Source organism: Argentina silus (assembly GCF_951799395.1).
Source record: "Argentina silus genome assembly, chromosome: 12".
Lineage (NCBI taxonomy): Eukaryota > Metazoa > Chordata > Actinopteri > Argentiniformes > Argentinidae > Argentina > Argentina silus.
Window position 1 is genome coordinate 2,606,374 of NC_139666.1, and position 27,136 is coordinate 2,633,509.

A 27,136-nucleotide genomic window follows, 5' to 3' on the forward strand; every position below is an offset into this window, starting at 1 on the left:
TGTAATAATTCTGGCCTCTTTCTCCCTGTTTCTTGGCCTGTACAAATATGACCACAACTTAATTTGCAATAGGCTACATGATGTGAGATCTGTCCACTCCACTGATCATCAGAGACAGGGGAGGGGGGAGGCTATCAACAGTATAATGGCCCATGGTGTGAGACCTGCAATTATGCTGATGCTGGTGACGTTCCCTGGTCGTTCTGTGGCTGGTACAAGCCTACTGTGATCAGTGAAAGTAATATGTAATACAAATACAAAACTCACAAATGTTAATCTCAAAACAAATTACATTTTCACTGTTTTACAGCCCGTATCCAACGAGTCATTTGTAGTTGCCTGCTGTCTGGTTTTGACTGTTCTTTTTCGCCCGTGTCCGGCATATCATGTATCATAGTTGGCTACAAATGAGTAACTTTCATATCGGTGTTATATCATTGCTGCAGCCTTGGACAGTTCTTGATATGTTTGACATTCATGATCTGTAGGCTACACATTTTGAGTCCTTCATTTAACACACGACTTCAGTTCCTGCGTAGAAGATTGACTTGCAGACATTGATTTTACTGTAGCCAAAATGTAACATATTTTAGCGAACTGTAATCAATTCCACTTGACATCACAAACACAATAAAATGATTGTGTTCATTTATGCATTTCAATTTGAGGCTACGCATCTTAGCAGTGTGGGCTTCTGGAGTAGCCTAACCAGCGTGATATCTACCAGAGTGCAAATGAGTCCCCCTCATTTCAGGGTACCCAAATGTGATGGGACAGTCGGCTTGACAGGTGTTTCTGTAGCTCCCATTCTACAGCCTGTATCATAGCAAACTGATTAACACAGTGGTCAGGCATGATCAAATTAGTGCTAGGAAAAGAGGGAACATTTCAAACTGTGATCCTCATGAAGGATAAGTTGCAACGAGTGTGTTCTTGGAAATTTTTGGACACATCTCCAACTCCAGATCATCTCCAACTCCAGATCATCTCCAAGTCATATTTGCTGCCAATTCATCTGTATCTCTTAATGTTATTTCTTATGTAGAGTAAGCACATCTAAACTTAAATCTGTGTAAAAACAATTGGCTTGATGGGCAACTGCTGTTGTATGTGTATTTGAATATGTCCGCAAAGTATTGATTTATTGATTTATTTCCAATATACAGACGTGAAATGAGAACTAAGCTACATTTGTTTGAAGTTGAGAACATCAGAGAGACGTTTGCTAGCGCTGCACCATATTTGTTTGATAAGATACATACACAGAAGACTGCAACATTGCCCACAGTCAGTGAAATAAAAAATAAAATACATTTTAGACAAATATATATATTTTCATTCATATATATTTATATTCCAGAGAATAAAACACATACAAATTACATTCATACAGCAGAATGGAGTCAACTTCCAAAGGTATACAGTAGTTGTAATATACAAGACCTTGTCTGTAAAATGTTTTGTCACACTTCAAAGAAAGCACATTGTATAAGGGCTTCATGACGCCTTCATAAGCCCTTTATATAGGCCTTGCAGAAATGCTTCACAGATCTAATTTAGAAGCAAATGCCATACTAGAGGGTTACGCCACATCTGACTCACCTGACCTAGATGGACACATTATTAGTATGACATTTGGTTATTAATGATTTATGATATCTGTGTAAGCCTTATGAATAGTTTAGGAAGGCTTCATTTTGACTTTATCAGATGTGTTTACTTTAAAGTGTAACCAAATCCTTGTCGCAGTAGCAAGTGCCTTCACCAATTTCATATGCCATCCAAATATGAAAAAACATTTTAAGATTAAGTCCTGTAGTGAGAAACTGTCCTGCAGTTAATGTCGCGATCTGACAAAAGTTACAAAACAGGAAGCATGGTATCGACTAGCCTTAAATACAGCTAATATACAAATGGGTCTGAAAGCTGGTGCCAACATGGCTTCTTCCATGCTGCACCACACACATACTAGTGCTATGTTATGGTATTTGTTTACTGATTAATGGTCACTGTATGACAAGGTGAAAATAAACCATGTTACAAATGCCTGTCAGCATATAAACAAATACTGTGTATGTATATACTCTGTTTATATATATATATACACACACACACATAAAACACACACACCCTCCCCCATTTTTGCACTGCAAAATTTACAACATATTTACATAATCTGTTTGTGAGTAGTTTCCAGTATTTGGATCACAACATGAATTAAATAATCGTGAAATCGTCATGATTCCAATATTGAGCAGAGGAAATGAAGGAATATCTGAAGAAATATCTGACGACATGTGCCAGACATAAGGAACAGTGTAATAGGCATACTGCTTGCCACAGAGGGAATGTCATGGAATAGAATCTTTTAACAGTGCCAGAAAAAGTTACATTCAGATGTACAAGACATATATTAATGTAGTATTTTGGTATTTGATGATGGTTGTACAGTAACATTGCTGATGCTATTAACCTTAATATAGAATCAGTATTACTGATACCAACTCTCAAAGTCCCATAACTGAAATCTGGCAAATTGACTTTTAAGTTAATCATAGTAAAGTATGTGCCTTTAAGTTATTCATTTCATTAAGCGAGTATCTTTGTTGAAAGTATAACTTTGCCACACAGCAAGAAAGTAAATGATTTTACATATGAAGCCTGTAAGTATTCTGGTCTGTTATTTACTGTACGTGTCTTTAGAATAGAAGAGTTTTTTAGAATGGAATTACCTTGCACAAATGTATCATAGTTGTAACACAGAGTTTACCATACACTTGTAAAACTAATTATAAGAGGGGGTCTTTTTAGCTCTTTCTGAGAGTTCAATTTAAGATATAGAAACTATGGACATGATGTTCATCAATTCATCAGTGATGTCGAACACTTGACAAAGGTGAACTACATACTTTCGCTGGTCGCTATATTTGCAAAATAGTGTTGAAATAAAAGTGGGATCAAAAACATGGGTGAATTGATTATGATGAATGCTAGATAAAAGACAACACTGACAAAAACCTCTTCGAGGGCTGTCAATCAAAACCTCTTCGAGGGCTGTCAATCAAAACCTCTTCGAGGGCTGTCCATGTGTGCTAGATATCTTTTATCTCACTGAGAACCACAACGTCTACCTCCACTTCTGCAGAGGTCAACTCAGCAAAGAAAGAGACCATTGTGGTTCTCATTAAGTATATAAAATAAGTCAAAAAGGGCAGTTCTTAGTTTGGCACAAAACATGTCAAAATACATTTTTTGGGGAAATAACATCAATGCTTTATCTGATATTGAACATTTAATATGCATAATTATTTTTGGACTGCTTCAAAGTTGCAAGGATCACCTACCTACCGGAATATATACAGTTGGCATCCTCTGAAAAGTATTAAATCAGTATGAAACTGTATACTTGAATAAAAAGTGGCAAAGAGTGATTTTTTATGGTGCAGATAACATGATTTAGTGATGTTGCAAAATGTTGTTCTGGTTGTATATTCTGCATACGTAATGGGACAGTGAAGAATTTTCTCTTCTTTTGGCTCTACACTCCAAAAGTTTGGATTTTAAATCAAACAATTACTGTGAGGTTAAAGTAGAGATTCTCAGCTTTTATTTGATGGTATTTGTGTACATATTGGTTTCACCATTCAGAAATTACAACACTTTGTATGCATAGTCACCCCTATTTTAGGATACCCAAAAGTAATGGGACAAATGGCTTGACAGCTTGATGTGTGTTCCATCAAATAATTTGCGCAGGCAATTGATTCTAGGCTTTGCATTTGCCTTTGGAGTTTGCTATTGGTGTCTGTCAACATTAGGACCAAAGAGGTGTCAATGAAAGTCAAGGGAGCCATTATTAGGCTGAACAATCAGAAACAAACTATCACAAACATAGCCAAAACCTTAGGCTTGCCAAAATCAACAGTTTGGAACATCATAAAAAAATATTTAAAAAAGCTGAGCTCAGCAATCACAAAGGCTGGTTACACCAAGAAAGACTACGTCACCAGCCAATCAACAAACGCTTCACGGCAAGGTGCAAACCATTAGTTATCCTCTAAAAGAATAGTTAGGTTACAGTTTGCTAAAAAGTACCTAAAAAGCCTGCAGATGTCTGGAAAAAGGTATTGTGGACACATAAGATTAATTATCATGTACCAGAATGATTGAAAGAGGAACATTTTGAGAAAAATGCATCTGCCCAAGATTTACAGCACACCCTCTCTTCTGTGAATCATTATGCAGGGGGTGTTAGGTTTGGACATGTATATCTGCCACTACAACTTGTTAACTTGTCTTAAATGATGATTGTAACTGCTGACGACAGCAGCAGAATGTATTCTGAAGTGTACAGAAACATCTTGTCTGCTCCAGTGCAAGCAAATGCCTCCAAATTCATTGGATGGCACCTTCATCATACAGTAAGACACTGACCCAAAACATACTTCCATAGAAACTAGCGAGTTTTTTAAGGGCCAAAAAGTGGAAAAGTATTGACTGGCCAAGTCAATCTTCAGATTGAAATTCATGCATATTCATTTCCTGATGATAAGATTTTAGGAAAAAAAAAACCCTCAAGACAAACAACAATGAAGATGGCTGCAGTACAGGCCTGGCAGAGCATCACCAGAGAAGATACCCAGCATCTGGTGGGGTCAATGGGTCGCAGAGCTCAGGCAGTTACTGCATGCAAAGGATTGTCAACAAAACTGTCCCATTACTTTTGGGCACCCTGAAATAGGGGGACTATGCATAAAAAGTGTTGTAATTTCTGAATGGTGACCAAACCAGTATGTACACAAATACAATCAAATAAAAGCTGAGAATGTTTTTGTTTGATACAAAAAAAAAAAACTTTTGAAGTGTAGAGCCAGAAGAAGAAAACATGCTGCCTCACTGTCCCATTACTTACACAGGGCACTGTCCCATTACTTACACAGGGCACTGTATAAGGGTAAGAGCTTCTGTCCTTCTTCTCTCCTCCTACTGCTTACGAAGCAAGTAGTACCCCCCCCCGTCCCCCCCCCGGAGTACCCTCAGGCGAAGGGGTTGTCGGACTTTAAGATGGAGGTATCGTTGTCGTGGCAGCCTTTGCCGTTCAAGTGTTCCGTATGGCTGTCGATGCTGTAGCAGCCCTGGACCTCAGTGATAGACGACGCCGTGTAGGAGGCGGAACGCAGGGCGTCAGAGTGGGTCAGGGTGCTCCCGAACTGGATACGGTACTGGTTCCAGTGCCTCCTTAACACCCCTTGCACCTGTCAAGACGGGATATTGACCGTTAGATTAGCACAAAAGTAAATGATTGATCAGTGAATAATCAATTAGTTGTTGGCCATTGTTTTCAGGATGTCTTCAACTGAATTTCCCTCGTACAAATTCCTCACTCAAACTAACATGCATTCAGTGTCCATCCTCCTATTTGCCTCATCTCCAAGGTAACTCTCAGCACTCACAATAACCATATTGACATTTGACCTTTTTACATGTCGCTGTGAAGTGTCCAAACCCAATCCAAACACTAAGGGCTAATTTGGTGCTGTTTAGCCCAGTGTTTATCAGAATTGCATTTTTTACTTTTTGGTCTACAGGCTTGCATGTTAATCTCCCCAGATACAGAGGACGTTGTCCTTAATCACACAGGACATTGTGTGTGTGTGTGTGTGTGTGTGTGTGTGTGATCCAATCTCACCTCTCCATTGAAAAAGCAGAAGATGGTGGCCACCAGCAGTCCCTAGAAGAAAATAAAAGACAAACAAGTGACAGTCAGTACTCAGTAGTGATATACACAACCAGTACTCAGTAGTGACATACACAATCAGTACTCAGTAGTGATATACACAATCAGTACTCAGTAGTGATATACACAACCAGTACTCAGTAGTGACATACACAATCAGTACTCAGTAGTGATATACACAATCAGTACTCAGTAGTGATATACACAATCAGTACTCAGTAGTGATATACACATTGCCTTACAAGCTGAACCTCTTAAAGAGTGCTTTAAAGGTTACACCCCAAATCAGCATTGATATGTCAATATGTCATGGCACAGACACACAGTCGAATATAGAGAGCATAAACAGGCAAATGAGCACAAATGCAAAGCAATATGACATTGTAATGGTGTAGAATTGTCAATATATACAATGACGTCGATACAAAAGACATTAGTTGATTATTATATTGGATACAATATTGTGCTTTGCTCCTTATTTCAGTGGCTATATGTGTCCCCTAGGTGGAGGGTGTAGGGTGGAGGGTGGAGGGTGTAGGGTGGAGGGTGGAGGGTGTAGGGTGTGGTTTTGTTTCCCAGGTCCTTATGTGATTTCCATGTGAAGACACGCGTTGGCTCTCGTGGTGTTAAACTCACAAACACCATAAGTGGTGAAGACAGAATGACATTTCATCACTTTGTACCCGCCCTCTTGAGGAGCATGTACACTGGGAGGGAGAGACTGTGCAATGCATGATTTATTGAGCTGATTCAGCTTGTGGCCTCAGAATGTCCTTAATGTACCACCCATCTGAAGTTGCAGCACAACATTCTGTTGCAACCCCGCTGCCCCGTTCCCCTTCCTGTTGTTCTTCCATGGGCCATGAAATAAACACGCAGGGGTAAAGGTTTAATGGGGCGTTGACCTGGTCTTATTAAATACTAATGGGCCAACACTAAAGACCAGAGAGACAGCTGGTTCAGACGACTGTGTCTCTACAGAGGCCGTGTGAATGTTACTGCAACTTACTTTGGAAGGGTTTTTTCTATTGTTTCCGAGACCTCGTTGAATATACTTACTGTAAGTTGCTCTATATAAAGAACGTCTACTGGATGACTACAGAGTACAAAATGTGAACAAACCTCAACGTTGTTTGGAGAACAATTCCAAATCATGACTTTTTATATGACAATTATATATACCTGTGTGCAGCTCAGACTTGTCAAGATTTGAATCAAAATGTGATGCACGTCCGTACTCAAAGTGGGATTCAGCCGTACTTTGCCTGTAACTTAAATGACTTCCAACGTATATAAAGTATAAAGTATGTATAGTATAAAGTATGTCCGTCAACCGATGACTCCCATGGAGAAAACATCTGCACAATCTGTAATTAATGGATATAACGAACGTACTAGTGTGGCCTTACCTGATAATGCATTAAGATGTTCATGATGTAGTCGTAGATTTCGTAGGAGCCCCTGCCTTGGGGTTTGTAGGGCAGCAAGACAAACTGGATCCCAAGCAGAGGGACCAGGATGAGGGTGGCCCTCACAGCCTTCATATAGAGACTGGACTCTGCCTGGTGGGTCACCTTCAGCTTGGTGATGAGCACACGCACAATATTCAACAGGAAGAACAGGTTCACCTAAACAGAAAGAAAGAGAAAGAGAGAGAGAGAGGGAGAGAGAGAGAGAGAGAGAGAGAGGGGGAGAGAGAGAGAGAGAGAGTGAGAGAAAGAGAGAGAGAGAGAGAGAGAGAGAGAGGGGGAGAGAGAGAGAGAGAGAGTGAGAGAAAGAGAGAGTGTGAGAGAGAGAGAGAGAGAGAGAGAGAGAAGGACAAACTGATATTTATGTACAATAAGGCCATTTACAATGTATTCAGACCCCTTCACTTTTTCCACATTTTGTTGTGTTATAGAGTCAATTTAAAATGGATTAAATTAAAAGAATTTGCCATCAATCCACACACAATACCCCAGAATGACAAAGCGAAAAACAGATTTTTAGAAATTTCAGTAGATTTATTCAAATATAAATACAGATATACCTCATGTACATAAGTATTCAGACATTCTTTGTCACACCCTCTACTTCCACCTAGCCTGTGTCAGTATACGTCCCAGCATTTCTAGTCTGTTGATTCCTAGTTTCGGACCTACAAGTGTTTTCTGGACTGTGCTTCTGCCTAACCCCTGTCAGATGATCTGCCTTCCCTAGAACTGCCTGCTTGTGTCTCGACCCCTGCCTGGATTTCCCTGTCGGATTCCTGATCCCCGCTCGTGACCCCCCTCTTCTGCCCGTGCTCTTGTTTACAACATGATTTGCACACACATCACATCGGGTGCATCGTCAAACTAAATGGAGTCTGACTGAGTGAGACTAGGCCCCTGTGTGCTACAACACCTTGTTGGCCTGCTGAGGTTCTCTCCACATGGGAATCTCAGGCACGTTTCGCCATACCTCCTCCGTTATATTCAAGATTCTTTATTTGTCACGTGCATACAAGTATACAGTGAAATGCTAAAGTGACAGTGCCACAGAGTAGTGCAACAATACGTTTTAAAATAGAATAAATTAAAATAGAAGTAAATATAATATATTTTGGTGTCCACAGCGACTCTAATAAATATATTTACACCCAAAATGCATGCTCCAAACCAGCTTAGCATCACAAAGCCATCACTATCCACCAATATAAGTACTGGCGGATAGAGCATTCACATAATCATCATTATAGTATTTTTAATTACTTTCTCCTCCTTTCACCATGCGAGTAATGCTCCAGGTTAAACTACAATTCCTCAAGTTGAGGAAACATCAACAGGGCATATTTGATAAGATAATAAGGCCAACGATTGGACCCTTGACAAGCATGTTGTAATTGTAAGCCACAGGGGGATGTTTCCTTTGAAGCCAGACCATTAGTGTTCTGTTAGACCCATTCCGAGAATGCCACAGGCACTTTGTTCTGCCAAGGGACTCACTTGGGTGGGTCAAAACATCTGAAACCAACCCGCAGAGGGGCCTACCATTGAGGACAGAGTGTACACTCATAAATAACAACAACAACAATAGGAAAATACCCTACAAATGCATCCTACTGAACGAGTTTGTACTTGTGATAATGAGAATAACACTTTATTTTACATTACTCCATTTACTTGGATACTTGGATATGATAACGACTATCAAGCCAAATCGTGCTCAGTATTGTTTGTTCCAGTTTCCCAAGGATTCATTGAAATAAGGAACTAAAGAAGTCCTTCCATAGTTGTCTTATTCTGGACAGTGTCAATTATTATGACACATGAAAAAAAGAGAAAATACTAGGTTAATATTTCTGTAAAATAATATAACACCTCTATGTTACAATCCAGACATGGGTCTTGAGGAAAGGCCAGAACAGTCTTACCATGAGAGCAGCACAGATGGGCCCGTGGATGATATACAGCAGTGACGTGTTGGAGCTGATCCAGCAGCTGTAGGAGGAGAGAATGTGATTACATTTACATTTTACATTTAAGTCATTTAGCAGACGCTTTTTTCCAAAGCAACTTACAATAAGTACATTTGTCTAAGTGGATCAGCTATACAACAGTCATCCTAAGTAAAACTTTGGATAAGAACAAGTGCCAACTCACTTGTCGTTGTAGTAATAACTACGAGCAAAGGCATGTATGAAGGCTGGAATCAGAGGAAAGCCTGAAAAACAGCAGACGTCCGTGATCAGTTACAGATGACGCCACACAATAACATCAAAATAATTAACACAGTACCGGTGATGAGCCTAGCTGTATATATATATATTTTTTTTTACACAAATCAAAATTCTTAAAGCACATATGAGAGAAAAGGGTTATCCCTCAGACCTACCCCATCCTAGAAGATAGTACCACATCAAGTGTTGTTTCTCCGCAAACACCGCGACAACAATGAGTGTATGCAGGTATATCCCCTCACACAGCATCCAAAAGTAGTTGCAGCCAAAAAGGTACAGATGGACGAACTGGGACACTTTACAGCTTGTCTGAAAAACACACATGCAGGAACCAAATAAGAAATACAACTTGACTACATTGTATGAAACATTTATGGTCCTTTCATAGGCCTATTGTATGCTTGTTTATATTACCTCCCAATATTACCATGGATTGAAGAAGTGGAATTTGACAATTTTTAGGATGATTCTGACAACCATCTTTTTAGTTTGTGTGTAAAGGCTCTATTAAGTCGGTCTGTGTATTACTCTGTACAGCATACAACGTTAAAGATATTCTCCTATTTTATTTGATACCCTATCAAAGACATGCACGGTTGCATGATTTCATTAGTGAGCGCAGAGGCAATCAATGTAAATCAATGCAGAGGGACAATACTAATGATAAATTACGGCCTCAATGGCATTATTGCTTTTATACAATGGTTACACAAATTCAAAAACTATGAGTATTTTTCTCATGATAGATTGTGGTGTTTTCTGCACTCAGAAATAGTTCTCAAAACTACCACCGTTGTCAAGCGAACGTGATCTACTGCTGTGCGTGGATACCATAACAGATGTTTTAACTGTGCATGGATACCATAACAGATGTTTTAACTGTGCATGGATACCATAACAGATGTTTTAACTGTGCATGGATACCATAACAGATGTTTTAACTGTGCATGGATACCATAACAGATGTTTTAACCGTGACATTATTGTCCATTAAATTACAGTTTCAAACACCTCTCGGTTAATCACTATGCTATCAACCGTTGTATAAGTGCTTATAACAAGTGTAATAATTCATTACGACAGCATGATAATACAATATACTTGTTGGCTTTCAGTTAAATGTTACCTCAATTTTACTGGCAAACCTAAAATACATTGAAACAAAGACACCTCTGATTAGGACAGTGATTTAAACCACTTACTGGATTTCTCTGTACTAGCTCGTGGTTATTGGCCACGGCTGTTAGCCAAATGATGGTGATGACTGAGTTCAAAACAAAAGAAAAGAAGAGGTTTTTGTGGAGGGTAATCCTTTGACAGCTTAAACTCCTACAAGGAAAAGCAGAGGAGGTTGTCATTGTAATGTTAAAAGCAGAAACACATGGGAAAAAAATTGAACGAGGAACAAAGCCTCTGAGTATTCAATTAGCTCTAATGGTTGGTTTATACTTACTTGAAATGAAAAAATATTCCCAGAGAAATTAACAGGGATGTCAGTGACAATCCATGACCAATCAGGGCCAAATAGAACAAATTCATTGCAGTCTGTAAAATAATAGAGAAATAATAGACACATTAAGCCTCATATTGCCTTAGTAAGATATGAAGTAATGTAAGGTAACACTTTTCAACTCTTGAGTTACACGTGCTGATCTCAAGGAAGGATTTCGGCCTTAATTAACACAAATTCACATAATTCAGGCATGAAATAGTGTTGGATTATGTTAACCTAGATCTAGATCTGCATCTATAATGTATGTACTATTTCAGCTCTTAGTTCCCTTGAAGATTGTAATGTACCATGATGCCTTCCTTGGTGCGTTGATTGCATCGGGTGTAGTTGGTCCACGTTCGGTTGCTCTCTGGATGCAGGAACCAATGGCCAGTGTCACTGCAGGTCTTCGTCACCATCTCTGTACAGAGTAAAAGACATAAATTGTGAATAAATAAAAGTCTAAACACATCAAACACATGACAAGACATAAGATCTGATGTTAATCTTCAAACCATCTCTAATCTCTGAACTCTGTGGCCCCAGGGCCAACAACTTATCTCTTGTGACAGTGGCACTGTATATCAGTGGATAATAGGTTCAGGCTGCCAATATCCACTCAATATTATAATAATAATAATAATAATAATAATAATAATAATAATAATAATAGTAGTATCCGACGGCACTGTAAATAGGGTCCAGGGTCTCACCTGAGGGATCAAAGTCCAGGAAGTAGTCCGGGCAGTGCTGCTCAGAGGTGTAGCCTGCCTTGGTATCGTCCCAACACAGCCAGCCATCCCAGGTCCGGTTACACACAGGCTCTGAAGCATATGAAACACCAGAACATGAAATCCATTCAGGTGAAACAGGAGCACTGAAACTGCTGGTAACATTTTATGACTTCCATGAATAAACCATTATGGACTCTAGACTTGGGGGGGGCGGGGTAGGGGGGGGGGGGGGGGTCATGCATTTTTTAGATGACATGTGGGCAGGGACCTCTGAAAACTTTGTAGATCCTGAGGAGCATAATCTATTTCCCAATGATCCTCTGTGGATCTGGTAAGACAGGTGTTTTCTCACTATGGCGTCCTCCCAAATACACTAAACAACTTCTCCTGCATGCCAGAGCACCAAGCCAGAGCACCAAGCCAGAGCACCAAGCCAGAGCACCATGCCAGAGCACCAAGCCAGAGCACCAAGCCAGAGCACCAAGCCAGAGCACCATGCCAGAGCACCATGCCAGAGCACCAAGCCAGAGCACCAAGCCAGAGCACCATGCCAGAGCACCAAGCCAGAGCACCAAGCCAGAGCACCAAGCCAGAGCACCATGCCAGAGCACCATGCCAGAGCACCAAGCCAGAGCACCAAGCCAGAGCACCAAGCCAGAGCACCATGCCAGAGCACCAAGCCAGAGCACCAAGCCAGAGCACCATGCCAGAGCACCAAGCCAGAGCACCATGCCAGAGCACCAAGCCAGAGCACCAAGCCAGAGCACCAAGCCAGAGCACCATGCCAGAGCACCAAGCCAGAGCACCAAGCCAGAGCACCATGCCAGGGCACCATGCCAGAGCACCGTGCCAGAGCACCAAGCCAGAGCACCAAGCCAGAGCACCATGCCAGAGCACCATGCCAGAGCACCAAGCCAGAGCACCATGCCAGAGCACCAAGCCAGAGCACCATGCCAGAGCACCAAGCCAGAGCACCAAGCCAGAGCACCAACCCAGAGCACCATGCCAGAGCACCAAGCCAGAGCACCAAGCCAGAGCACCAAGCCAGAGCACCATGCCAGAGCACCAAGCCAGAGCACCAAGCACATTAACAAAACAATGAGCTGAGAAAATGTACAGGGGCTAACAGAGAATTCCATTGCTTTCCAGAGATGGATGGTAGCAGGACCTGAGCATACCAGACTACTGGTTGATTTTGAATCCCAGTGTGCATGGAGAAGGGCCCAATGCAAACCTGCAGTATGAGCAGAGTTTATCACAACAAGCAACATTCCATTACAAAGTGGCAAACTTGTCCAGCACAATCATCCAAAAAGCAATGGGATTCTCTGTTAAACCGATGGCTCCTCCTGTACCAGCTCATTCTTTTTTTAAGGGCTTGGTGAAACAGCATGCATGATAACTTGTTTTTGTGTTTTGTGTTGACCCATTAGTTACAAAATGTCTTGTCCAGCATTTTCCTTTGGCCCTTTCAAATAATGGTAAACTCAACTTGCCCATTCAAAGGTGTCATCTGCTTGGACTGATAATTGAGTACCCATCTGTAACATTCTCTTTTCATGCTAAAATCGACGGACTACCATTGTAGACTCTTTGGTGTAATCATTGCATTCCCACCAAGTGTCCACATTTGGTGAATATGGAAGCAGTGTCTTTCTGCCTTTTGCACTAGTTAAAGAGCTGTGAGAGAGCCCTTTGACAGCATAGAGTGTGTCTGGAGTGATCTTTTGTGATATATACACTCACCAAACACTTTATTAGGAACACCAGTACACCTTCTCATGGTGGAGGTGGTGCAATGGGGAATGTTTTCTTACTCTGCTTCTCTTTAATCTGATAGTTGGGTTGTTTCAAACTTTTGACACAAGGTGGGATGTGTTTTAAAGCTTTGAATTGGAATACACAGTGATCTTTCTCCAGACAAAGATTAGGGCTTTCTACCGGAGGGAATATATTCTCTCCTATGGTACACACCCACACAAACACATTAATAATTATAGAAATATTACATAAAAATCATGAATAAGGCAAATGCAGTTGCCTGAACAGCAGAAAGCAGATTATGCAATCAACTTTCATGCCAGTACTTATGGTGATAACATCTACCAAAATGCAGCAGCCACTACTCGTAAACCTTTGGATGGCATCTACCATAGCGCACTTTTAAATATTGTGGTTTTATATGATGTATTGATTTCTGTATTGAACTGTGTTGTATTTTTTATGTGTTGTTATTGTGTAAATATAGTGGACAGGGTGCACCTGCAAAAAAGGCCTTGGTCTCAGTGTGTTTCTCCTGTATAAATAAAGGTTACATAAAATTCCTGGTTACATACTCTTTCTGTTGACTCGATTCAACATCTCGCTATGGGATATGCACCCTTGCATACCCTAGCTTTTTTCTACACCAGCCGAGGAAGAAATTAAAGCCACCTTAAACAAGTCGGAAATGGCTTCAGGTGCAACCTCTTGTCATATCTTATTGTTGCGTTAATTGCCTGGATCCAAATGATGACTTGAGCGATTATGCTCCCGAATAAGGAATAAAATAGATCCTAATAAAACAAAACAAATGAAACAAACAAAAGAAACACAAATTGGCACATCTGGGGCTCGCTGGGGTAAAGAACATTCAATTTCAGCTTTAAAAAGCTTTAAATGCTATTATAAATAGATAGCAATCAGAGAAGGAGATTCTGTGGCAGAAATTGAACATCGAACAGTGTTGACTTGGTCTCTAAAATCACCTCTCAAAATACGGCATTGAGGTCGAACGCTGCGCTTTACATAAAGTTTTTATGTTCTGGTTGTTGAGATGCAGGATCTGCTGTTGTGAAGAGCAGATTTACATTTTATAACTGATTCACATTTGACATATTTACGCTTTACAACTTCTTTACCTTTAAAGCTGCCCTCCTCAACCGCTTTTTCCACCCACAGTGGGACCATTAAATCTGTGTTTGTAAACTGAGTTGTGGGTCTTGGCAAGTATAACTGCCACTTCTGAATATTCCCTTCTTGTCTTTGGTTTTTGGGGGTGTTCATCACAAAATGTAAAAGCAGCAGTTACATTTGAAAGGCCCCATCCCTTGGCACACATTTAAAGGGCTCACTGTGATGTGCCATTTTGAGTCAATGGCTGACAAGGTACAAACATCTGCACAAGGAAAATCTCATCTAATCCTTCAACTCTTCAATGAGACAACACCGCCCATTGTTTGGGAGTCAGTTACTTAGTTCGCCCCGTGACAACACACAATCATTCAGACAGACCCACACTGGACAGCTGAATAAAAACACTAACTCACCAAAACATATTTGTGATAAAAATAAATGTGTTTCTAGATCTACCGTGTCTGTTGTTGCTGTTATCATTCATGATCTTCTGGTAGCACTCAAACTGTGCGGTCACTATGTTGTTCCTGGTGAGTCCAATGTCGTGGTAGACATTCTGTGGATTTTGCTGTTGAGTGTCATTCACCCCTGGGCTAGCCGCTACGAAGATCTGCAAGTTAAAGGACACAGAGAATGCAACATCACATTGCATGTGACACAGTAAAGGACAACATACTGTATCAAATGGGATAGTCCCACATACTGTAGCTAAACAAGTTTTATCCAATGTAAATCTTGTGTGTGTGTGTGCGCATGTGCGTGTGTAAATGTTACCTCAGAGGGAGTGCACAGCAGGAAGTAGGCCACCATCCAACAAAACCCGAAACCATCCATCTTTTTTTTCGACATGCCTGAGGATCCACTCTCGATGGGACTATCGATCTGTAAAGGAGAGAGACCAATAAAACACTGTTCACAGTCTGGCCTCTTCATTAGCAGAATCGACAGCCACTCTTTCCCTCGAATACCATGACTGTTTCACCCAGCTGCTCTCTACCTAAATCCAATGAGCTTGAATGTGCCCAAAGGAAGCCAGCGTACTTGTCCCTGCTCCTGAGATGACTTTGGAACATGGCTCCCGGTGCAGCTGTTGGCTGTTGTTTGCCCTCATCATGCATGCACTAATGGTTCAAATGGTCCAGTGTAGATAGCCAGGTCAATAGTATCTCACAGGATGCTTCGAGGCAGCAATGACCCTGGGACTCGATTTGTTTCACTTTCAAACGTATGCCAAACAAAAACCCTTGAGAGCAAAGTTGAACAAACTATACAACACTATGCAGAAGGACTACTTCTAAACAGCTTCAAACTTCAGTAACAAAATGACCCTAAAATCTCCCTGGGTAACCATGTTTCCTCAAAACTCTGTTAAATACAGTATCTGCTCCAAATTAAGATTCAAATATTCGAAACACATTAATGACTTTTTCTTGTCCATGTTTCCTTAGAATTTTTCATATGTTTGACTAGTCAAAGACAAGTCTTCTTTATCCCTATTCTTATGATGGAATATGGTTCAATTTCCCCAAAATATAGACTCTTAGCTTTCATTTGACACCCAATTTGTTAACCCTAATTTTCACATTTCGGTCCTGATGGGTCCTTTTACACGGAACTGCCCACATATTAGAGGTTTATTAACTTAAGATTTCTTAAGGTTTCCAACTTTTAAATGCTAATCTTGAAGACCTGTAAAATATTGCTGACCATTAAGAAATAACACATGTATCTACACATATATAGAAATACAACGTATAAATTGGACACAACTCTCTGTACCATTTTAATGTCAAAATCTTTGTTTAGACAAGAAGTCTTACTGACTTTAATGTTAGGGGTTGAGACTCATCAGCCAAAAGCCACAGGTGGCAGCATCAGTGTGAAGACCGGAGGTTACAGACTGGATGGTGAAAAGTTAATAAGGCAATTCTAATGTCAACACATTGCTCAGACCGTACAAAATATGCATGTTTGACTTGCAAAATAGTGGGCAGGGTAAGGGAGTTCCAATGTAAACAAATGCACTTGCCGTCTTGCTGGACGAGATACAATAAAATGTATACTCAAAGTGTACCACTGGGGTCTAGTTAAGACTCCTCTCCAGCACTTGCAAGCAGTAATCCAGCTGATTAAAAGTAATGTGGACACGTTAGCAGAGTCAGAGGTTGGTATGATTTATTGACTGAGCTTTGTGACTACATGACATTAATACTGTCTGTACTATCCATTAGCTCAAACAGTAAAGAGTTGGCTGGCTAACAAGGCTCTGCCCCTTCACATCAAACACAAGATGTTAGGTATTATGTCTCTTTAGCCTAAAGTCTTGAAAGGAGAGATCTGTAACACATTAGTGGTATATCGGTTAAGTTAAGGCACTGTGAATTCCATTTCAATTCAATGCATTTTTTAAATGCCCATTTTGACCTAAAGGAATGGGGCAATTCTCCTTCAAGTTGCTTGTCTGATTTAATTAAACAGGCATGCACTTGACTAAAACTGTATAGGAGGATAGGACTGAGAGGAAGCACTGCAGTCTTTTATCTATGGCTGAACCTCTATCTGCCTTGTAAGAGCACTGTAGACATGCCTCAGAGTCCACCACAGAGGGACGGCATTCTAAGTGAGCAGTCCGGAGGCTAAGAGAGCCTTTAAAGCCAGAGGGACAGCATTCTAAGTGAGCAGTCCGGAGGCTAAGAGAGCCTTTAAAGCCAGAGGGACTGGCTGCCTGCCTCCCAAGTCTGCTTGGAATTAAAACACCATTACACCGGGGGAAATGCTGGAACTGGGATTGTAAAACATTATGGTAATGTGCAAATTGGAAACAGATCAGCTGCACCGACACAAACGGTCCTCTCTGCCAAGTCACCCAGCTGTTCCGCAAGGCCTGATTCCAACCATTTACCAACTCAAAGTGAGAAATGTGTCTGTCCGATGACAAAACAAAACAATAACTAAAATGATTAGTGAATACATCCAGCGTTTATCTGGATATGATTCAGATCAACAATGCTATTCAATATGATCAGAATCAGAATCAGAATTATTTTATTTGGCCAAGTATATTTGCACATACAGGAAATTTACTTGGTGAGGTTGGACATAAAAAAACAATGACAAGTATTGACAGAAAATTTACAAAATAGCAAAATATTAACAAAATAAACAAACGTACAAAAAAGAGCAGCAGAACAATCCATCTTGTAGGCTGTGTGAGGCTAAGTGGCAATGAGGCTAGAGGCTGTGGAATGGTTATGCATGTACACTAGAAATTAGAATAATTTAGTCCGAGTCCCTCTGAATAATGAACAATTACAGTAGACTTATCATTAAAGAGATAGCTCATGATTTTGGAAATACCTTATTTTCCATGCCTGGGGCGTTGTCGACTCATCCAGACACTTTTTTCTTTCATATTTGTGTTCTTGAGCAACTTTGCTGCAGATCAGAGATACAAATGTTGTAGGCCTACAACCTTTTGTGGAGAGGTTTTGAATACAGTATACTGAGAACGGTGGTTCCCTACCTGTTCCTTTAGGATGGCTACTGTACATACTCTGATCTGCAGCAAAGTTGTTCCAGAACACCATATGAACAAAAACAAAAGTCTCTAGACAAATCGACAACACCCAGGTAAGTGGAAAATAATGTTAACTTCCAAAACCAAGAACTATCCCTTTAAAACATGAACAAACAACAGGAATATTTTACAGCGTCAGACATGGAAAGCATTGCTTGACAAGGGGGCTTTATTTGGCAGATATTCAGAATGACATAATTTGGTCCATCAAAAAGCCAAATCCCACGAGGAAGTGCCTGTAAAACGCTTGAGGAGACCGCCTGACCACACCCTTTCTGTTTCAAACATACATAACGCTGCTATTAATCATGTTGCCATGGATGGCAACTCATATTTATGGTGGATATGACCACAATGTCGGTGGCCACATGCTAGAAGACAAATGGTGGAACACCTAATGCATAGTTTACCTTCCAAGTGACCTAGCTACAATACTCTATATCAATATTGACAGGAAAAAAGACAGAATTCTACCAAGGTCATATTCAATAGAATGAACACGAGGTGTTGCAGATAGAATTGTGTACTACATTACTAGCTTCCACTGTCTAAGTGTTCATGCAAAAAATCCAAACATAACCCAAAAGGTTATTGCACGTATTGGATTTCAATATTTGTGTACAATTGTTCTTGTTATTGGTGTACAATTGTTCTGGGAATTGATTTCAAACTTTCAAACGTATGCCAAACAAAATCCCTTTATAGAAAAGGTTAACAAACTATACAACTCCATGCACAAGGACTACTTCTAACAATTCCAACTGAACATAAAATAATTTTTAAAAAACCCCATTATTTTAAGAACTGTGCAAGCTTCAAAGTTCGTTAACGGAATTACCCTAAAATCTCCCTGGGTTTTTTATGTAACCATGTTTCCCTAAAACTCTATATGCTCCAAATTAGGATTAAAATATGCCTGCAGAAAGAGTGGGGTCTATACTTGAACAAAAACAAAGTTTGATAAATACATTTAAAGACCTTTTCTGGTAGATGTTTTCTTAGATGCTTTTCCATATGTTTGACCAGAAGTCAAAGCCTTTGCTTATCCCTATTCTTAGGATGGTTGAGAAATTAATTTCTCACTTCATTTCCCAAAAATATAAACTCTTAGCTTTCATTTGACACCCAATTTGATATGCTCTGATAACATTTTCGTCCTCATAGGTCCTTTTACATGGAACTGCCCCCATTCACATATTCACTGAGGGGGTTAGACCGTGGGTGGTCCTCTATTATCTGTAGTACCTAAGAGTAGGCGCGGGAAGTGGTTAGTCATGGACTCTTTGTACAAGAACAACCATCACCTCTTACATCTGTGATCGCCCAAGAGAGATTCCTGGGAAATATGCATAACAGCTGTGCATTCTCACTGCCAGGAGCAAACAGCCTTCGCTTATCAACTCCATTGTCTGTTGATGCAGTTGTGTGTAGTAAACATCCTACTGGCTTCACAGGATGTTTGCACCCCACCCCTTCACAATTTCCTCTCTGTATGGCATTTAGAAAAACCATTTGCCTATTATTTACAAAAGCTTACTGGCACACCAGACACTGACCGAGCGCAAGGATGCAAAAGTAAACATTGACCAGATACAATGTTTACATAATTCCCATCACAGTTTAAAAAGTCAAATATTTAAATGGACGCTGTTGCTCTCAGAAAAGAGCTGTGCACCTAGGATGAGCTCAACTCCAGGTGTCCAACACCAAACCGGCCATTAGGGCTCATAAACCTTTAACTTGAACTCCGTCGTAGAGTTCTCCACAGGCCCAGTCCTACCCTTCTCCCTGATAGTGTGCAGGTAAATAACATCATTCTGTCCCCAGGGAGATTGGGCACGGGCTGGGACAGTAAGTCAAGGTAACAGGTGTCTCTAAGTGCACAGGCGTTATCAGCTCGCCCTGCCACTTGAACAGACACACTCTTATGGGGACACAACATGAGGCCTGCAGGTGTTGTGTGTAGATGTTACTGCCTCAATCTCGCCTAATGGAGAGCACTACCATGCATCCAGCTGGGCTGTGTTTATTTATGCATGCTGGTTTTAAGGCCTGCAAAAAAGCACTGTGTTAATGTCAAGGGAATGTGCTTCAAAGTCATTTTATTTTATTTAGATCATTGGTTTGGTTAGAATGGTTATGGGAAACTTTCCCTGGCAATAATCTTTGTTTCTCAAAAACTGTCGGTTGGAAAGTAAGTCAGATCCCAGGAGAATCCAAGCGAACTAAGGGGAGATGTTTCTTGAATGTTGAAATATGACAAAAAGACCACATATTGGTAAGCTTGGTAGAGTATTTCTGGAAGAACCCATCTAACAATTTAAGTTAAATTTAAGGGGAACATTCTCATACAGCTAAGTCTCAAACTCGAACCATAAAATGCAAGTTATCATGTTCTTCTACGGACGTTTCTCATCCACTGGGTTGTGGCATTAGACTATTTGGGTAATTCCTCCTATGCGATTGCTGATGTTTCTGGCCTCACATCTCAGATTGCCATGTTAGCAATAGCAGGACATGAGAGCGGACGTCATGCTGGCTCACAGTCTGCCTAGGGCACCACCAGATGTCAGGGACAACAATAACAAACCCGGGCAGATGTCGGGGGAGGAGCCACTCGGCACGAAAAGCCAGGGAACCAAACTTCTTAGTCATCATCAGTGTTTACTTACGTGAGAGAGATTCCTCGCATTAGTATGGTATGGAAGAAGAGCCTCTTGCGGCCCAAATGACAAATCCAGCTGCCAAGCCTTTGTCTCCTCCACTCCCACACACCCCTGGTCCTACCATTTACCAACCCTCCTGAAGCCGCCATGCACATTCAACCATCTACCCACTATTGTGTTTGTGTGCGTTTAGTCACTAGCTGAAAAAGTAGGAAAAGTAAGAAGGTCTCTCTGGTGCTATCAAACATTCTGTTGAGCAGTATTGCAAAAACATGATTGTATGTCGCGCACTAGGGATTAACATTAGAATCCAGGATCCTGGGAAACACTCTTCTCATTTCCTGAAAAAGTGAAGCGACGAGACCTGGAAAATTACAAAATGTTCCCCCAATGTCGGCACTAACGCAATACCACGAAACACACCACATTCTCATCATGAAATTAGCAACAAATAAAATAGCACATTCTCCAAACAGGTTGTTGCATGGAAGCCTTTAACCTTCCGTATTTACTTTACTCAAAGACACCATCATTTCAAAACTCTACAGGTAACAACAGGTAAACTCTACAGGTAACTCTACAGTAGGTCTAGAAAATAATGTGTGCCTCTTTCAGCTGTCATTGGGAATCTTCAGACAGTCACAATTTTGATAGGCATCTTTGTCACAGACATGAAGTCCTTAACAATTCAGAGCAGAGGCATGAGAGGGAAAATCATATCTTCTCCTATCCTAGTGCCTATTTTTCGCACTGAAAGCAAAAATCCTGACTCCTGTCTTGCCTGAAAACTGCTAACTTTATTCTGTAATCCATAGGTTGCATTATCAAAGCACGCCTCTCACCTATTCATGTCAAAATACCGCTAAAACATGTTGCCCAATTTGGTCCCCTTTAAGATATCTTGATTTTTAAACAATTTCACACTTCATATCCCCATTATTCATGAGCTGATCTACTATCTGTATAATAATGAACTAGATTTTTGCAAATACAGTAGATCCTATCATTTGTCGAAGGAGATTATCTAGAAAGCTGAGCAACTTTGGTCATTTTACTTTTGTTTGACTACCGTTACAAAGTTAGAATGATTCGACAATGCTCGTCGGATTGTGCTTTGTGCGTCCTGAGCGAGGTCTGTGTCAAGATAGCCTCCTACTGAAATGCACTGAGGAACACAACGCTCAGAGTTTATGAACGGCCTGTTCTGCAATTCACAACAATGTCATTGGCGATCAAGGATTGTTAATCTATTACTAAATATCTGTGTCATTTGCTTTGACATGTTTCCATAGTGGCACAGCTCCCCTCATACATTCTTTGGGGAGAACCCTGGATAACACAGAAAAAAGCTCATACTAAAAAGCCGGCTGCACTTTGACATTAATAAATGACAACTTCAAAGACCAAAAGAGAAGCCTGCTGGGCTACGTGGGTAAAAAATAAACTAAGGACAAGCAGCACCATACACAGCGCCTGCAAAGCTATTTTCTATTCTCGGGGTAGCATTTCAATATAGCGTGTTGAGGTGTTAGTGGGCTTATGTTTAAATAGCCTAATAGCCTAATTTGCCTGTGTTAGCCGAAGTAAACTGAAGCAGGTGGTCAAGTCGGAAGGTATACTGTAGCTACTTTCCCTGATTCTTTCCACTACATGGGGCCATGTTTTAACAGGTCATTTGACGTGCAAAGTCAACTAATCAAGTGCATTGGATAAAGTCCATAGAATCAAGATGTGCTTCTTTATCCAGTAGCTAACACACCCCAGCCCTCCCAAGTGTGGAAGATGTTGGAAGAAGATGTTGTGCAATGTCATGTCCAGTACAATGATATTTATACTCAAGGAATTTTCAGGCCAAAGGTCCCAGTGGAAATGTCAGACGGTTGATTTACTAAGTAAATATGTTTGTTTACTTAAAATGCACTAATGAAATACAGCCTTGGTTATTCATGCGATACAATTAAACAAACAGAAAACAGTCTTACAGGATCTCTAAACCCACTGGGAGAGGCCCGCTGGAAGAGGCCCCATTACCCACTGTAGGCTCTAAAGTTCAGCATGTCCATCTAAATTTAACTGTGTCACTCTATCCATCCCACAGCCCCGAGGTCTGCTTCCAAACATCCGCACGCACACATACCCATTCTATTCTAATAAAATGGAATTCCATAATTCCAAAAGGAACTCAGAAGAGCTCAGAAGAGAAGGGCCACACATAGATCCTATCTACTCTCTTTGATGTAGACAATCTCGCACCACATAGAGGTAGACTTTGGAAGTATATTCAGTCTCTTTGATGAAGGCGATCACAGGGTACAAATGTTGTTTTCGGAGAAGCAGGACGAACGCTTGGCCAAAGAGACGATTTACTTTAAAACCTTTCAGCATTTAGTTGAAAAACTAAACTGTCTAATGGTTTATAGGCTGTTTAGATCGCACACAGGGAGAAATGAAACCTACATACAAACAACTGAGATAGAGGAGGGCTCTCACAAAAACAAGTTATAATGTTCACCATAAACGGCTTTATAACAGTCTTATAAGAGTTTACCTCTTAGCTGTCATAACACAAAATTACAATGGCTCATTTAATCATGTTAAGCTTCAATACTCATTTAATTAGATAAACCCTATGCAGAAACAGGCTATTTTCTTCATGCAAGAGACCTCTTGGAAATACAGTAATAGTGCTGCTGAAACATGATAGCATGTTGCTTTAGCTACAGGGCAGGGTCATATAGGCTACTGGATGGATACAAATTCCCAGGGAACCTTTCTCTCCGTGTCCCGGCAGAGGCCGCCTCCCACCCTCTAAATCAGGAAGGCGGTGTCAGCCGCTGACAGTTTGTTTAGCACACACAAACATCAACCACCCCTGGAAACTGCACAGGCTATTTCCACTGTCCAATATTGCTCACATAGCACTCCATCTTAGAGAGGCACCATAGGCCACACGCAGGCCAAAGACACAACTGTTGCTCTTTGTGGCAATACACACACAAGTGAAGCATAGTTCTGATTAAACAAATCAGACGAGAAACACTATCCTCTTCTGTATAATGTATGGGTGGAAAACAAACTCAGGACTCATTAAGGGGTTATTTTCACCCCGAAAAATAAAACTAAACCGAGGTCGTAAGGAGGTTTCATACAGTAATGCATATCAGCATCAGGTGTAATGTGATAGTGGAGCCCACGGTGAGCAGAAGAAAAAAAATGATATGATGAGAGAGGATTCAATAATGGCCCCGATGCACTTGAATGCATTGGAAGGGTAATAAAATACGGAGGCAGGATATGCCGGTGTTATTGGCTCTGATCTCAGATGAATGACAAAAGAAAAGGGAAAAAAAAAAAACTGGGCTGGAGAGAGAGAGAGCAACGGTGAAACAAACAGGGACGCCTGCAGCGTCATGATGAAAGAATCACAATGCTTTTCTGTCGCTGCATCCACATGTAGCGATGATCTATGGAGGATAGCTCAGTTTATATATATATATATATATATATCACATTTATGGCATTTAGCAGGCGTCTTTATCCAAAGCAACTTTCGACAAATACATTTGTTTAAGTAAGTGAATCATCTATCCATCAGTCATCATGAGAAAAAGTAATCTATGCTCGGACCAGGGGCCATTGGCAGTGACAATGGTAGGAGAACCAAAAATTACTTCTTTGTTTTTCTTTTTTTACAGGACACTTTGTTGAATACTTGATTGTGATTGGTCGAGAGGGTGTTTCATTTGTTTTCTATAAATGCACACATAGTCCTGTAGCCTGATCACCGATGGAAGCAAAGCTCAGCATTCACATGAACTGTCAAAGTTACAGAGCCAACTCTGACAACCACATAAACCTAAAATTGACACATGGTATAACCCTTACATGCCAACGACAGTCAGGACAGGAGTACATGTGGTCCTACAGGATCGTATCATTTCATCTACCTCACGGACACTTTCCAACTCCAACTTTCGATAATCCTTCAGAATTGATTTGGTCAAATTTTTGTCTTTTCCTTTTTTCCTCTTTTCCTTTTAACCCTTAACATTGCACGCACAGGGTAACATCTGGAACTACAGCAGTGAGAGGAGACATTTAGCTAAGATACATTCTGAAACTAGATTAGCCAATGACGCCGCAGCAAAGAGTGAGTGAGAAACGGACTGAATCTACACTATTGTGAACACTGTAGACCTTTCTAGATGCCATAGTTGGGGCGTACTAGCCTGCGCCATGGAGATGGCAGAGGCTGTTGAAGCAATGTCGCAAGGCAGGGGAGCGACCTTTTTACACTGACATATAATAGCAAGTTTTCAGGAAACCTCACTCCGGAGACTGCTCTGGGGCGCGAATCCAATGCTTTAGGAGTTTAACACAAGACAATGACTCCCCACGCACAAAGTCTTCAAGTTGTTCTTACAGTATGAACTCATATATTTACTGTGAAGACTTAGCCGTTGAGGATTCGTGGGATAAATCCTCATGGACTCATTAAACACTCCTGCCAGCTGGCTTCTCCTAAGATAGTCAATGTCCAAACTCCCCGGGTGTTCCACATCCTCAGGCCATCAAATAAAAAACATGTTCTCCTCAGCATACTTTTAAATGGAACATATGTAAAGATGTAAAGATGTTTCATAGAATGTTGAGTAGAGCAATATCTGACTTCATGCCATTTTTCACGACAGTGTGTTGTTGTGAATGTTGAACAGAACTCAAGAGCTTGCCTGTGATTTACAAGTGTGTGTGAAATTAAGTTAGCTGAGATACTGAGGATTGAACATGACTATGTCGAAATAAGGGTCCTTATGGACTCAAGTGTTCTATAGCATTTGGCTTGTGAGCATTTTTTCCCCTCCTTGATTGAGCAATCGTGCCTCTGCATTCCTCATCGTATCATGGCCAGATCTGCCAAATGTGAGCATCATCATCATGTTCTTCCCTCTAGCTGCCCCACAACATCTCATCACGTCCAATATGAATCTTACATAACCATGCACATGATTTAACAAGTCCAGATAGCACTGGTACCACATACCAGTGGTGGGGGTAACCCAGAATGACAATGCTGCGATGCTGTCAGTGAAAATCAGCTCATCCAACAACGTTCTGTCAAATGGCACAGTGCTGATGTCTTGGGATCTGTGTGTTTTGGAGTCATGTTTAGTTTCTGCTTTCAAAATGTCAGTGGAAAACCATTTTCTTAATGAAGACAGTAGATGATGACACTATGATTATGTATGATTAAATCATATTATCATTTAATTTTGACAAAGTGATTCATATATATATATATATATATATATATATATATATATATATAATTCTAACACCTTATCATGCAGCAAATATGGCATGGATGCGCAAATACACTTGTAGAATGCTGAGGTGAATAACACTTAATTTTAATGTCCCCTGATCATGCTTAAAACATAACACATGTAGGTCTTATAATGAATAAAATAGTGGTATTTAGTATCATATTGAATAGTGAAAATTAATGTCACATTGCTGGTATTGACTCGGTCATATTTCTGTTATGAACCATGACGCAATGTGTCCTTGCATTGTTAAAGTGATCGAAATCGGGTGTAAAAAATATACCTTTGTGAAAATATCTGATGATAACTGCGGCTAGGCATCAAATCCGTCGAACAGTAGGCCTAGTCTAGAACGTTCATAATATTTCCACCTTATATTAAACAAATTAATACATTTGAACAATATCTGTTCTTGACACGTTTCATCTTCCCAATGACATTATTATAGACATAACTGCGCAATTGTTTTGTCTGAGGTCCACAGTATCCATTCATTAAATACATTAGCTATCATACAAAGCACATTTGGTTTAAATATCATTCTACAGTGACAACTCTCAGTAAATAGCAGTAAAGACGATTTATCTTTCTGATACACAGCAGTCCGTACGGCTGCTATGACATGTTATTCAAAGGAAAGGCATTAGAAAAAAGTCTTGTATCCGATGTTTAAACTAAAGATGAAGACAGAACTCAATCATATATTCAAATAGGTCTTACCTGACAATAGGATACAATCCAATATCACTCTGATCTAGGTATTCACTTAAACCGATGGAGCACCGCTTTCCGAACGTGCGAGCGGCGCTTCGGTACCAAATTGAAGCTGGGAAGCTCGACTGCGACAGCGAACCGAATGCAACGAGCTCCGGCGCTCAATGAATCAAATTTTGGAATGGAGCCGCTGTCAAGTTGGAAGGCAACCCACACAAGTGACTTCCTGTTACATCACAGCTGATCGCTTACCACCAATTCAGGAGAGCCAACCGAACCGTCTCCTTCACCACCCGG

The 27,136-nt window shown here is 40.6% G+C and overlaps 1 protein-coding gene and 1 long non-coding RNA gene across 3 annotated transcripts; both read right to left on the minus strand.

Moving 5' to 3' along the window:
- Window positions 1–1,328: 1,328 nt before the first annotated feature.
- On the minus strand, window positions 1,329–5,022 carry LOC310813327. Its single transcript, XR_014554543.1, has 2 exons — window positions 3,069–5,022; window positions 1,329–3,018 (listed from the first exon to the last, which is right to left on the minus strand). It is a non-coding gene; the product is annotated as an uncharacterized lncRNA (long non-coding RNA).
- A 4-nt stretch (window positions 5,023–5,026) lies between these two features.
- Window positions 5,027–26,999, minus strand: LOC310813325 (calcitonin gene-related peptide type 1 receptor). Of its 2 annotated transcripts, none has more exons than XM_083682253.1 (12): window positions 26,846–26,999; window positions 15,015–15,168; window positions 11,643–11,753; window positions 11,238–11,350; window positions 10,891–10,982; window positions 10,640–10,766; window positions 9,593–9,746; window positions 9,361–9,421; window positions 9,132–9,198; window positions 7,147–7,365; window positions 5,690–5,731; window positions 5,027–5,255 (listed from the first exon to the last, which is right to left on the minus strand). In XM_083682253.1, exons 2-12 carry the CDS (start codon window positions 15,040–15,042, stop codon window positions 5,037–5,039), a joined length of 1,233 nt encoding a protein of 410 aa, XP_083538379.1. In that variant the 5' UTR covers window positions 15,043–15,168; window positions 26,846–26,999; the 3' UTR covers window positions 5,027–5,036. The 2 variants fall into 2 exon arrangements, with proteins under 2 accessions (XP_083538379.1, XP_083538378.1); XM_083682252.1 differs by lacking the exon at window positions 26,846–26,999 and adding an exon at window positions 15,333–15,432.
- Window positions 27,000–27,136: the final 137 nt, after the last annotated feature.

Excerpts from the sequence above, each read along its gene's own strand:
- LOC310813325 (XM_083682252.1), bottom strand. The coding sequence starts at position 15,407 with ATGTCGAAAAAAAAGATGGATGGTTTCGGGTTTTGTTGGATGGTGGCC. Across the intron at positions 15,169-15,332 it reads TGCTGTGCACTCCCTCTGAG|ATCTTCGTAGCGGCTAGCCC; the intron begins GTAACATTTACA and ends TTTAACTTGCAG. Across the intron at positions 9,747-10,639 it reads AGCTAGTACAGAGAAATCCA|ACAAGCTGTAAAGTGTCCCA; the intron begins GTAAGTGGTTTA and ends TGTGTTTTTCAG.